This window comes from Diospyros lotus, chromosome 12, assembly GCF_014633365.1.
Source record: "Diospyros lotus cultivar Yz01 chromosome 12, ASM1463336v1, whole genome shotgun sequence".
NCBI classification, from domain to species: Eukaryota; Viridiplantae; Streptophyta; class Magnoliopsida; order Ericales; family Ebenaceae; genus Diospyros; species Diospyros lotus.
The window spans coordinates 11,672,839-11,687,031 of NC_068349.1; the positions used below are offsets into that span (position 1 = coordinate 11,672,839).

A 14,193-nucleotide genomic window follows, 5' to 3' on the forward strand; every position below is an offset into this window, starting at 1 on the left:
AATTAGACTTTATCATCAATCGTTAAATTTTATCAATCATGAATTTCGACTAAACTTTATCATGAGATAAACCTGACTGGACTTTATCTCCACCAAATTTTATAATATCCATAGACGACAAATTACGTCAAGATATTTTTAAATTTTGATATTTTCAATCATTCTTTCGATAATTTAATTATTTATATAAATAATATTTTTTTTTAGAATACGAACGTCCGGATAAGTGCGCCACTTTATGAAATAAATAACACAAAAGAAAGAAAGTTATTCTTGGAGAATGTAAGGGAATGCTTGGTGTAATCGTGTGTGCTTGGGTTGGTGAAATTAATTAGTAAAGTTGTATTATAAAAGGGTAGGTCAATTTGGTGTTAATTAGGTGTCTGGATACCAAATTGGCTTCTGATTTTGTCATAAGTCAATGTATTAGATCAATAATTCCATATATCATAATCAATATAGAATCAAGAATTAATTCCAAGTAAGGACAAGTGTCACATTAGTTTATTTATAAATTGGTCCCTTACTTTTAAAATGATAAATAACTTATTATAAATTCAAATTAGATCTAAAGAACACAGTTTAATTAAGCATTATATAATTATGTTTACATTATGATAAATAACTTCTTTTTCAAAGTTTTTTTTTTCCTTGTATAAATCACTATAATAATAGAAGTCTGCACATGAACTAAGCCAGTTTTTTTTTTTTTTTTTGTTTGGTGGTGCAATCTTAAGTCTAACAAGGGATGGACCATACCTAGAGATGGCAAACGGGCCGGCCCGACCCGACCCGCCACCAAGTGGCCCGCGGGCCAGGCCAAATCGGCCCGCTTAAAAATAGGCCAGCAGATTGCTGGCCCTAGCCCGGCCCTACACGGGCCAGCGGGCCAAACGAGCCTGCCCAATTTTTTTTTTTTTTTTTGTTTGATACCATTTTTGACCCAGAGACTGGCGACGTGAGCGAGAGGCGAGACTGAGAGCGAGAGAGAGACAGAGGGCGAGGGGTGGGGCGAGGGCGAGACAAAGGCGAGGGCAAAGGCGAGACAAGGGCGAGGGCAAGGGCGAGACGAGGGCGAGGGCGAGGGCGAGGGCGACAGAGGGCGAGGGCGAGGGCGAGGGCAAGGGCAAGGGCGAGAGGCGAGGCTGAGGGGGGGGGGGGTTGTGGCCGATTAGCGGGCCAAGCGGGCCTGGCCAAATCGACCCGGCCTTAAATGGGCCAGCAAAATGCTGGCCCTAGCTCGATCCCGGGCCGGGCCCCAACGGCCCAACCCGTCGGGCCGGGCCCATTTTGCCATCTCTAACCATACCCCACTAATTAACCCCAAACATACAACTTCAAATAGTGTAAACTCACAGCAAAGTCATAGGGGAAGGAAATATCCCATCAGGTTTAAGGGGGCTGAAAATATAGAGTACATCCAAAAACAAACTTGGAACATAAAATTACTAGTAACCTGGAAGATCATTCTCAGGCTCAGCAAATAAAAGAAAAAAAAGAAAAAAAACCCTGAAAGATCATTAAGCACAATTTCACCTGTCACAAGCTACATTCATTGTTTAAAAGAAAGCAGGAAGCAAGTTCTAGACTGAATGCGATGGCTTCTTGATCTTCTGAACAACAAATGTGAGGCTTTCTTCATCTTCTAGTCAAATATCGTCTTCCGGCAGCCCGAACAAATCAGCCAGTAATGCTGATAACCACCAAAGCCGGAGATTAATTAGTGGTGCAAATTAATTAAACACTACGCATCATCATCAAGATCTTGTACTTGGACTGCTACTATGAAGCTACCAACCTTGGCAGTTCTGTCACTCGCTGAGAAAGCCTCTCACGTACTGCGTTCAAATCTGACACTTTCTTGATGCTGTCAATGGCCGGTGAAGTTAAGACGTTCAGATAAGAAGTAGAAGAAGGAAATAGAAACAGAATGAAATCATGGACTGTGGTGTGTGAACATGTGACAACTGTGAAAAAAATGAAAGCAGACCAACGTAGTTGATAATTTCACCAGATTATGAGTTCGTTGGTGGTTGATTTTTACCACCACCTTATCATTCTATAGCTTTAGTACAGTGCATTTCCAAATACACAAGACCCCACACTGTGCAAAAGTTAAGAAAGGGTCATATTTATATGTAGCTTTTCCATTGCTTTTTTGCCAAAAGACTATTTTCATAATTCAAATCTATCCAATCATAGAGGACAATCTTACCGTTACTACAAAGATTTAGATCCTAAGGTAAAAATAATTAAAAAACAAAATAAATGAAAAAAACACTTAAAAGTTTTTTAATTGTTTACTGATCTAAAAGTTTAAATTGTTAGATAAAAAGTTATTTCATTTTTTATACTATTATTTTAGTCTCAACACACCCCCTCACATATAACCAGACTTCATTAATGACTAGTCCAACCACGTGCAACAATTTAAATATTGGATTAGTGACAAGGTTTAAACTCAAAACTTTTACCTACTTTGATATCATATTAAATTGTTAAAATGACTATCTAATCTAAAAACTCAAACTATTCAATAGAGAAATAACTTTATCTTTTATACTATTAGTTTAGTCTCAACAAAAATATTACAGCCATAGTTGATTCCATATTGGACAATGGACATGTTTTCTTATTAGAACAAATAAGACACCAGTACTAAACGATACCAGGTACCATTTTGAATACATTGCCATAATAAATTAAATCTGAACTATTTTTGGGTATCAATGAGACATCGACGTTTATCTCTTTAAGATTAAATCTGAACTAGTACAGAACAATATAAGCAAATTGCAAAATTAATATATAAAAAAACAGATACTAAACAAAATAGATACTTACGTATTAAATGAAATAGATACTTAGATACAGAAAAAATAAAAATAAAAAGATATATTAAACAAAATAGATACAGAAAAAATAACAATAAAAATAAAAAGATAAATACCATGCAAAACTGATACTCAAATACAGAGAAGAGAAGGCCAACTCAAGCAATTGAAGCAAAACAAGTACAAAAAATAAAAAATAAAAGGAAATATATTAAAAAATTCTATATATTCTCACCAAAAGAATTGCACAAAAATGCATATACTTAATCCCAAAAAAACTATTGTAAAGAGAAACAAATACTGAAGAACTGAAATAAAAAATTAAACTATCTATGAAGCAACTATACAGATTGTGATTTGATATTTTGGTATTTAAAATTAAATTTCAAGGTTTGAAATTTTGATTTGTGAGGCTGAGAGCCGAAAATAAATAAAAGATGAAAAATATTTAAGGTATTGGCCAGAAGCAGAACCGACCAGACAGTATAAAATGAATTTCATAACCATGATTGTAGCCATGGGCTAATAAATTAATAACTAGCCTACTTATCAATTAGTTAGCATTTTCACTTTAAATGCAAAATCTCTTTATGATGCAGAAGGTGGAGATCAGAGAAAAATGAGGAGGAGGAAGAGGAAGAGGGTAGCCTGAGGCAAAAGCAGCCATTAAGAATCAATAATACTCAAACATCAAAACTTGGTAGCTGTGATTATGTCTATATTTCTGTAAATAGATGCTTACCCCAATTAGGAGATTTTTCCATACCTATGTATCTATTGTGTATATATTCCTACTGATTCAATGAATAAAAGACAGAAAATTCTACCATAATTTTCCCCATGGTATCAGAGCCTAGATTAGAAACCTAGGGCTTTCTTTCTCAGGCCTTCATTGCCGACAGATCTATTGTCGCTGACAGCCTCTACTGCAGCTGTCGACAGCTCCAGCACCGACAGCCTTCACTGCTGCAGAGTCTCAACTGCTGCTGCTACAGCCCATCACCGGCAGCCTTCATTGCTGCGACAGAGTCCATTGCTGCCGCATGTTTTCTCGACAATATGTCTACCACCACAGGAAAGGTCAGTTCCCACGGCATAGGAGAAACACTAGCAGTCTTAGGGATTCAATTGTCGGGAGAATTGCAGCAAGTCAATGTTACCTATTGATTGAATGGGAAGAATTACCTAAACTGGTCCCAATTGTTTTGGGCCATTTTGAAAGGGAAAAGGAAGTTTAGTCATATCATGGGGACCAGACTGAAGAAGGAAGATCCGACTTATGCAGCATGAGATGAAAAAGATTCCATGATAATTGCATGGCTTAGGAGTTCCATGGCATCCAAAATCAGTGACACCTGCATGTTTCTACTGACGGCAAAAAAATGTTCTGGAGTCTATCTAACAAACTTACTCGAGGGTTAAGGATGCAGCCCAAATTTACGAGTTGAAGATCAAAATAACTTCAACAAAACAGAGGAATAAGACTATTACAGAGTATGTTGATCTCCTAAAAGGACTGTGGTAAGAGATGGATCACTATTGAGTTATTGAGATGCAAAACAATGATGATATAGCAACGTTGAAGGCTTTCATAGAGAAAGATTTAACCTATGACTTCCTAGTAGGCCTCAACGTACAATTAGGTGAGGGTTCAAATCCTAAGCAAAGATGATTTACCTTCACTAAATGAAGTTGTTTTGATTATACTAGTTGAGAAAAGTAGGCGGGATGTAATGTTGGAATCTAAACCAATTGAAGCCTCAACAATGGTGGCTAATGGAGGAGGTCATGCATTTAAGAAGGACCAACCAAACGAGGAGAATGGGAAAACAATCTCCAAATCTGCAAGTAGTGACAACCATGATAACCTATGGTGCACCTTCTACAAGAAACCTAGCCATACTCGAGAGATGTGCTAAAGGTTGAATGGTAAACAACCAAGCAAGAAGTGGGTAAACAGAGGCAAACAACAACAATGGAGCCGAGGGCAAGACAATATGGTAGCACCACAAGTGGAAGAACAGACCCAAGAACCGAAGGAGTTCAACAAGGAAGAGATTGAGAGGTTGAGACATCTCCTAAGTACTCTTGAAAAACTGTCAACTTCAGGTAACTGCTTGTTGATGCACTCAGATAAACTTCCAATCTCTCATGCTTTAAATGCCTCGGATACATTCTTTAAAAACTCATGGATTATTGATTCTAGAACCACTGACCCTATGACTCACTCCTCTTGGTTTTTTCACTCATACTCACCCTGTTCCAACAGTAGGAAAATTGCATTGCTGATTGTTCCTTGATCACAGTAGCTAGGACATGAGATAAAAATCAGTCTTAAACTTACTCTAAGAATGTCCTTCATGTGCCTAATCTATCCACCAATATTTATCAGGATCCAGGTTGTTCTACGATGTGAATTCCAAAGTGATTTTTCTGCCATCTTGTTATTTGTTTTAGGACTAGGATTTGGGAATGATGATTAGATGTGCTAAAAAATGGGATAGTTTATACTTAAGAAACCAACAGTTGGCAAGTGGAACCAGCCCTTAACCTATCTTTTTGAACAACATCTACCGAATAAAGACAGTTTGGCTACACTATTACAGGCTAGGACACCCTTCTTTTTTTAACTCTTAAGATTATGTTCTCTTTTCTGTTTAAAGAACTAGATACCAGATAGTTTCATTGTCAAGTTTGTGAACTTGCAAAACACGTACGTGCTATTTTTCCTGTCAGTAATAAAAAAAGTCATTTCCCTTTTGAGTTGATTCATAGCGATATATGAGATCCATCGATCATTCCAAATGTTTCTGGGGCACGTTGGTTCATTTCATTTATTGATGATTGTATAAGGGTTACCTGGATATTTATTCTTAAATCCAAATTTGATGTGAGTGACCTCCTCCCCAATTTCTTTTCTATGATACAAAACCAATTTAGGACACAAATCAAAAGGTTTAGGTCGGATAATACAAAGGATTATTTCAACCAAACCCTTTCCACATATTTTCATAAACGAGGGGTTATTCATGAGTCATCTTATGTTTCCACTCCTCAACAGAATGGAGTTGCAAAAAGAAAAAACAGTCATCTCCAAAATACTACTTGAGCATTGCTGTTTCAAAAAAATGTGCCAAAACAATTTTGGGGGTAAGCAATCCTTACAACCACACGTCATAAACTGGTTACTGCCCCAAGCGTTAAATTTACAAAGTCCCGTGGCAGTCCTGTCCTAGTTTTATCCAGGTCTTCATACAACAAACCATCTTACCCCTAGAGTATTCGGGTGTGTTTCATTTGTTCATATTCACGGCCCAAATAGAGGAAAATTGGATCTAAGAGCTACTAAGTGTGTCTTTGTGGGATACTCTTCAACATAGAAAAAATAGCTATCATCCACCGACTAAAAAACTCCTTATTTCAATAGATGTTACCTTTGTTGAAACTAAACCCTATTTTACCCAACCTTATCTTCAAAGGGAGATATCAATTGTGGAAGATAAAGATGATTTTTTCCTTCTTGACTTACTATAATCATCCCCCACACCTATGCCTGAACCTAAACTTGAGCCTTCTTCACAAACCCATGGACATGAGCCCTTCCCATAACATGGTTCACAAACATAAGGGGGAAAGGCTGCTACTGACAATCGGTTTTCATAGATTTACTCAAGAAGGACAAATCCAAAACCTAAACCAGGGCTAGACCAATCATTAGACCCAACTTCTAGAAATGAGGTAATATCTCTTAGCTCTCCTTCTAACATTGATCCCTTAACTGACATTGATTTGCCCATAGCACTCAAGAAAGGAACCGAAAGTGCACAAAACATCCCTTATACCCAATATCTCACTTTGTATCCATAGAAGTTTCCGTGCAAATATAAACACAATATCCATTCCCACAACATTATTAGAGGATTTAAATTGTGAGAATTGAAATAATGCTATGAATGTGGAAATGCAGACGCCCTGGAGAAGAACAATACTTGGGAGATTGTGGATTTACCAAAAGAAAAGAAACCGGTGGGATGCAAGTGGGTCTTCATAGTCAAGCATAGGGTAGATGGGACACTTGAAAGGTACAAAACTAGACTAGTAGCTAAAGGATACGCCCAAACATATGAGATAAACTACCAAGGAACCTTTGCCCCAATAGTCAAGATGAACATAGTGAGAATTCTTTGTCCCTAATAGCTAACTTTGACTGACCTTTACGATAGTTTGATGTGACGAATGCATTCTTGCATGGAGAGAAACAAGCAAAGATATTCTAAAACAAATAACAAGATATATTAATAATATCTTCTAAAATATTCTTTATTTGGTCCCCCATCAAAAGTATTTACCAAAAATAATGTTTTATACATAAATAAATTAACAAAATACTACTCCATAAAATTCATTTGACAATATGCCTTGTCATCACTATTGTGGTGGAGACAAAAACCTGCTCTTTGAAAGAGTCACCATAAAGACAGTGGGTCTAAGACCTTTTGTAACTAACAATCTCATAGCTAACAAGGCGCAATTTCAAAAAGATAATAGAAAGCTTACAGTCAAAACAGTATTGAAATTTTAATCTAAATACAACTATATACCCACTTGTACAGCAGATTCCCTGTAGGTGCTAAATTCCTGCATATCCAATCTGGAACTAGCTTCTCAAGAAGGTCAATCTGATCCTCAACCTCTCCTGTATGGAAAACAGAGATATTGGCTAAATAAACAGGTGCAAAAAAGAAAAAAGTAAGTTGAGCATTACTTATACTTACTCCTCTCAACAACATCACAATTGTTCATTATTATCTTGTGTATGAGTTCTTCTTTTGTGATCGAACAGAATTTAACAGACTGAAAAATTTGATGGATTAGAGAAATGAGGTTGGACAATGAAGCAGACACTTGCTGGAGTAGTACAAGACCCGTTTTTTTTGCCTTCTGCTCCTTGCCAATGCAGCAGCTCTCTTCTGCCTATCACATTGAATTTCAGTCACTTGTGGAAGCAAAAATATTCCTACATATAACGAACTAATCAATCAACTACAAGACACTCAGGACGGAATGAAACATGGCTGATGAACAGTGAAGGATATAGTAAAATTTATGATAAGCAATAAAAAAATACCCGAGGTATGACCAAGATACAGGCACTACTGCTCAATTTTGAGAATGAACGTCGACCTCCCTTAATTCAAAACTTTGGGGGAAAAAAAAAAGATAAAAACTGCAGTGAGATACCTGTTGTCAACAAAAAATGCATTGAGTTTAGTGGATTGACTCGGTTTGTTTGGGATAAATGGGTTGCTTATTCAAATGTCATTGGGTTAGGTTATTAATTGACTAATTCGACATTTTGTTAAGGGTGAAATTGATTTTTTATAAACAGGACCCCAATGCATGAGGCTCCCTGCTTTGCAAGGGTCAAGGGAGGGTTGTTTTCATACACACCTTTAATTTGCAAAGAAACTATTTTCATTACTCAAACCCATAACCTTCCAATCAAAAAAGATCAACCTTATTGTTTGCATTTTATTAAAAGGGCATCCCCAGTACACAAGGCTTCTTGCTTTGTAATTTGCAAGGGTAGCATTTTTACCCGTGATCATTGGCTTTTATAATTTCTATTTGTTATGCCCAAGAGATAAGCCCAAGTGTGATAAAATGGGCCCACGGCCGGATAAGACCAAGGATTGCACAGCTGGGTTAGGCCGCGACACATGGCCAGGTGTGGCTAAGGGGCCACGAGGAAGGCATGAGGCAGCCAGGAAGAAGGCATGGCTAAAGCCACATGTGGCCAAGTGGGCCACGAGAGGCATGCGGCTATGAAGGCATACTCCTGCATGCATGACTGAAAGACCCATACCCCCACGCCATATGACAGCCATGGGAGAGGCCTGCCTAACTAAGAGCCATAGTTGAACCGGTCAAGTCGATGTTTGAGATGCCCGTCGAAAATTGTGGGTCTCCTGACACCTGTCAGTCTCCTCCTCTATAAATAGGAGAGCCATCCTCCTTATTCAAGTATGCCCACTACACTGCTGAAATTCTAATTCCTCTTCAAGCACGAGACTGACTTGAGCATCGGAGGGTCTGTAGGTGACTTCACCCGCACCCCTAACTTCTTTCTCAACATGTCTCTCATCACTAAGGAGGTCACTCAATCATCAGGTCACTCGGTCATCAGGTCTCTCCCATCACTAAGGTGGTCACTAGGTCACTAGGTCATCAAGTCTCCTGTCACTACGATGGTCACTCAGTCACCAGGCCTCTCGGTCATCAGGTCTCTCGTCATTAAGAGACTCTCGTCACTAGGTCATGTGACAAAGGGTCACTCGCCACCCCCTCGAGACACACTCCCGCACTTAAAAAAAATCATTATTGTATCTTGGCAACAATACTATTAAATCTGCTAATTGAACAAACTCCCTACTAAAAGAAATATACTATATTTTTTAGCATATTTTAGAATTCATCAATTTTTTTTAACATACAAACTCATGTCAGAATGTGGATGGGTCATCCCAAGTCAATACAAAGTCCAAACCTGCCATGGCACATCTTGAATGAAAACTACTTTCGTCTAAGGTTCAACTGGCTTTTTGCCTCAAAAACCTCAAACTTCAAGTAACGATTTCTATAATTTTTAAAACTTGACCAGCCCCTGCCCCTCCCCCCCACCTGTCCATTATACTTTCAGAAAGTGTAAACTGTTTTCCAAGATGAGGCTAGATGCTAAAACTTTTCGTTAAGTTTCAACAGAAAAAGTCTTTGACAGCCACTTTGACATTGACCCTACAATTTAACTCATCCCCAGATTTTTAAATTTTTGAAATTCGGCACACATAAACTACATTTGTGGGGATCCATTTGATTTTATCAAAATTTACCCACACAAGACCACTAAAATACCCCTGGAAGTGGCTGCAGTAGCATTCCCAGTCTCAGCAAAACTTAGCTCTGGAAGCCACTTCTTCATCACCCTCCAGATTTTAGAATTTCTGGGATTTTGCACTGTTAAACATATTTTTATGAATTAAAAATATATTTCCCAAATTTTTCCTTGAAATGTAAAGGGATTAAAAAGTCACTGGAAGTGGCTACAGAGCCACTTCAGCAAACCAGATTTTTTTGGTTCTGACCTTGGTTTGACATCTGTCAGGGCTTCAATAAGTTTTCCTTGCTCTAATGGGACATGATAAGTTTTCCTTGCTCATATTTGGAATTTTGAAAAATGGTTTAGACCCCAAACAAGCCCACTTCACTTACTGCAACTCCAAACTGCACTTTAGCCCAAACTGCCCTTCCACAGGGTGACACCCTCCAACGACTTTTCCTTGCCATGGGCCCTTGCCGACACCTCTAAAATCACATTTAAGGTTTGTACCATTTTTGGAGATTTGCCCTAGTCCTCAAAGTCCCAGATATTCTCATGACCATTTTTCCAAAGAAAAGTTCAACAGGCTAGACTTTTTCAGGTTAGATCCTCCTTTGACAAGTTATCCTACCTTAGCACTTTTATACACAATTATAATATAAAGCATCTAGCCACTGTCTATTCTTTTAGAGTTTTCATTTAGCTCTACTATTCTTTTAGAGTTTTCATTTAGCTCTAAATGCATTTGCAAATGAAAACCTCCCACTGCTCCACCAGCAGAGGTAAGCTGGCTGCACCTGGTAGGATCCCCCTTTCTATTTCTTTAGCTTACCTCAGTTAGTCCATTATAGAGACAAAATTTAACAGTAATTAAAGGAGCTATAAATCATCAAATAAAGAGGTTTAAGGTAGTACATAGCCATGGTTTCACAGGAAACTCTAAACAACTCAAAACCTCAATAATGGCAGCTTTAAGACAGCTTATTCCCTCAGGCTTACCAGCATGAAACCATTACATACCTAACTCACAAATAAGTCTCCTATGCTTATAAAAGTCTGTCAACATGGCATAATATCTGTTCATCAGTAAATCCATATGCAGAACACAAACTAATGGGCCACAAAAATGCAATTTCAGTACCTCGAATCAGTGCATACCAGAAATGTAATGTAATCCAAAGTATAGGTCAACCAAATCACTACCCCCTCTCAGTTTAATGGTATGGCAGTCTCCATACCCCATTACAAACCTTGGGTCATCCATATTAAAACCTTAGGCTCTTAGAGGCTCAGCACTTCAAAAAGAACTCATTAAGGCATTACACAACACAATGAAAGAGTAAAATGCAATAAACCAACCATTTAATGGATTTACATTTGAAGAGACCTGCTGGATTACCTCTTTGGCATCTTTTCTTCTAGCTTAATAGTCTCCTCAAAGCTCAGCTGTTTGGGCTTCAAGGACTGGATCTCCAGTCCTCTCCCTTTCTTCTTTTCTGTTTTTTTTTTTCTTATTGCAGAACATTGCAGATAAAACTTTCTTGTTCGTTTCTCTCAGACCAAATTTGTTTTTTCCTCTACCTAGCAGCCACCTAGACCTTTTTCTAGAATTATGCTCTGCACTATAACAGATCTGTTGTACCTTCCCTGGACCACAGGGGCACCTGGCTGCAACAGAAAACCACCTATAACTTTTATTTTCCAGCTTTGTGCAGCTGAAGCTTTGATTCTTTGGAGCCTTCTAGGCTTGACAGGATGCTAGCTGATCCCAGCTGGTTCCCCCCAAGACAAGCTCCCAAGTCGGTTTTCCAGCTCAGCAAGCCCCCCTAAACTCCCATTTCCAACTTGGCAAAGCTGAAACCTCACTTCATCTGCAAGCTGCCTCCTTTCCTTTTCCAATTCATTTGTTACTCTTTCTTTGTCAATTCTAAATTCAAGTTTTTGGTCATCAGATCCTTAAGTTCAGGATTAAATTCCTATCTCCCAGGTTCAGGTTTTGGTCTCATACTTAGTCACAAATTAAGCCTCAATCAGTCCCCTTTGAGTCAACAGTTCCAACAGCTTCTTGGAGTCTCAAATTAAGCCTCGATCAGTTCCCCTTTTATGTCAACAGTTCAAACAGCTTTTTGGCTTCTATTTGTTCCCTTTCAATCAATTTTCCAAGCTCTCTTTTTGGTCTTAGGAAGCCTAGAGTTCCATTCCTTGGCCCATTTTGGCCTTGGATTCACAGAAATTAGGCTTGGACAGGAAACTGCTCATATCTGAGCAGTTTTGTAGTTCAATCTTTCCTGGTTCCCTTTTGCCTTTTTCCTGCACTCTAGGAGCCATTAAATCTAAAAACACTTCCAAAAATCTGGTTTTTACTTCGGATCACTTTTAACTCCACAGCCATCACTTCCTCCAAGCATTTTGGAGTTATTTTCTTCACTATCAGCTCCAACAACTTGTTGGTTGCAGCTGTGAATATCCTTCTTGAGGTCCTTAAGCCCTCAACTCCCTCTCGTTTTGGTCCATTTTAACTCTAAAATTGTAGGTTAATGTTATGTACCTAGGGTTTGGATAGGAATTTGGAAGGAACTGGAGAAGATAGATCAAAAGAAAAAGGAGGGAGATTGAGAAGAACAGAATCGGCGAGAGAGATTAGGAAGAACCGAGAGAAAGAGAGGGTAATGGAGAGAGATTGAAATCAGATTTCATTTAACAATATTCTCATGTATTGAATCAGATTGGCGCCAATGAGGCTGCAAATTATTCAAATCAATACAACTGAAGGCTACTACAAAACAACTAAAAGAATTTCATGTATTATCTAATTGCTACTATGTCCTTGGGTCATGACAATTTCCACCCTTGGAAAGAGTTATTGTCCCCAAGAACCTGCTGCAATTGGTCCCTTTTCTTCACCCAATCCTGACTTGCTCCTCTTCTTCCTTTCCATCCTCCAGTCCTTCCATATATAGTAACTGTTTCTTGCACCTGTGACCTGGGCTAAACTATTCTCCACACCGGTAGCACTGCCCTGCCTATCTCCTTTGTTCCATTGAAAGAGATTTGGCTAAATTAGGGTTAGTATAAACCCCATGACTCGGACTTCCTTCCAACAGCAAACTGTTTGCAAGATGAATTTCAGTTAGGAGATGGTGTTTTGTCATAAGGGCTTCCATCGATAGCTCTTGCAGTGAAGCACCCTCAGCTGCTTCCTGCACTGTCTTGGGCTTCCACATCTTCACTGTAGGCCTAAGGTCACTGCTCAAGCCACTGAGAAGGTTGAGACGAAAATTCCTCAGTCATGTAGTGTTTAGGCTTAGCATGAGTGATTTCAGCTCTTCAAATCTAAGTAGATATTCCTATATTGTCCCATCTTTTTTCAACTTATTAAATTCTTCGACGATATCCATCATGCCACGGTCTCCAAACCTCTCACACAGCCCCTTGACAAACTCATCCCAATTGTAGCCGTCTCTAACCCTGGATCATCCCTAAAACCACACATTCCCAATGTTGTTGAGATAGGCAGATGTTAGGGCCACTCTTTGGCTTTCGGCCCCCTAGTGAATGCTAAATAACTTCTCGCATCGTCTTACCCACCATCGAGGCTTATATCCCTTGACCAAAGGTAATTCCAATTTTCGTAATAAGATAGGAGTAGTGCCAATCGAAGAAAATATGAGAGAGACTAAACTAAGATGGTTTGGCCATGTGAGAAGGAGACCAAGAGACACTCCTGTGAGGAGAGTTGATAAAATGGAACAATTAGTCAAAAAAAAAGGTAGAGGTAGACCCAAGAAAACTTTGGGAGAGACTTTAAAGTTTGATATGAAGTGTACGAACCTAAATGAAGAGATGACAAAAGACAAAAATACATGGAAGTCTAGAATTCATGTAGCCGACCCCACATAGTGGGATAAAGACTGGATATGTTATTGTTGTTAAAACCAAGTTGATGTGGTATAAATTGTGTCTCATGTCACCTCTCAACCACATTTTCTCCCACCATAGCTAGATCCACTTCAAACTCCAACGATCCAGCATTCTGGTTATTGGTTCCAATTCCCAATAGGATTGGTTCGAGCCTATCTCTAAGGGGAAAATCAAGCGAAATTCTTACCTAATTTTGGCTAGGAAACATGAGCATGAACTGTTGCATTTGATCATGCAGCATGTTGCTCTATGCCTATATTTCCTCCCGTATGCGATCGCGCAATCTCTTCGCAACTACATCCACTTCCTATCTACCACTAATCCGATCATCTCATCCATGGATCCCACTCGATTCTGTATCTCTGCCACCATCATTGTAACTCGATGCAACTGTGACTCCATTTGTTTCATTCAAGTACTGTTGGCCATGGTAACTGAGCGCCTAAAAAAATTCACCGGCCAGGAGATTGCTCTGAATTTTTCTTCTTTGTTCACTGCAATTGTTCGCCACTAATTGTGGTTGCGGCAAATCAACAATCCTCTAGTTCTGAAACCTCACTT

The 14,193-nt window shown here is 38.8% G+C and overlaps 1 protein-coding gene across 3 annotated transcripts in view; it reads right to left on the bottom strand.

Annotated features, from left to right (window-relative positions):
* Positions 1-1,370: 1,370 nt before the first annotated feature.
* The window catches only part of LOC127786909 (CDT1-like protein a, chloroplastic), a 62,241-nt gene continuing 49,418 nt past the window's right edge, over positions 1,371-14,193 (bottom strand). For all 3 annotated transcript variants that reach the window (XM_052314667.1, XM_052314666.1, XM_052314665.1), the window contains exons 6-9: positions 7,610-7,808; positions 7,440-7,530; positions 1,799-1,867; positions 1,371-1,693 (exon numbers count right to left, since the gene is read on the bottom strand). In XM_052314667.1, the coding sequence (XP_052170627.1) occupies positions 1,681-1,693; positions 1,799-1,867; positions 7,440-7,530; positions 7,610-7,808 (372 nt within the window). In that variant the 3' untranslated portion in view covers positions 1,371-1,680. The remainder of the gene's footprint in view (positions 1,694-1,798; positions 1,868-7,439; positions 7,531-7,609; positions 7,809-14,193) is intronic.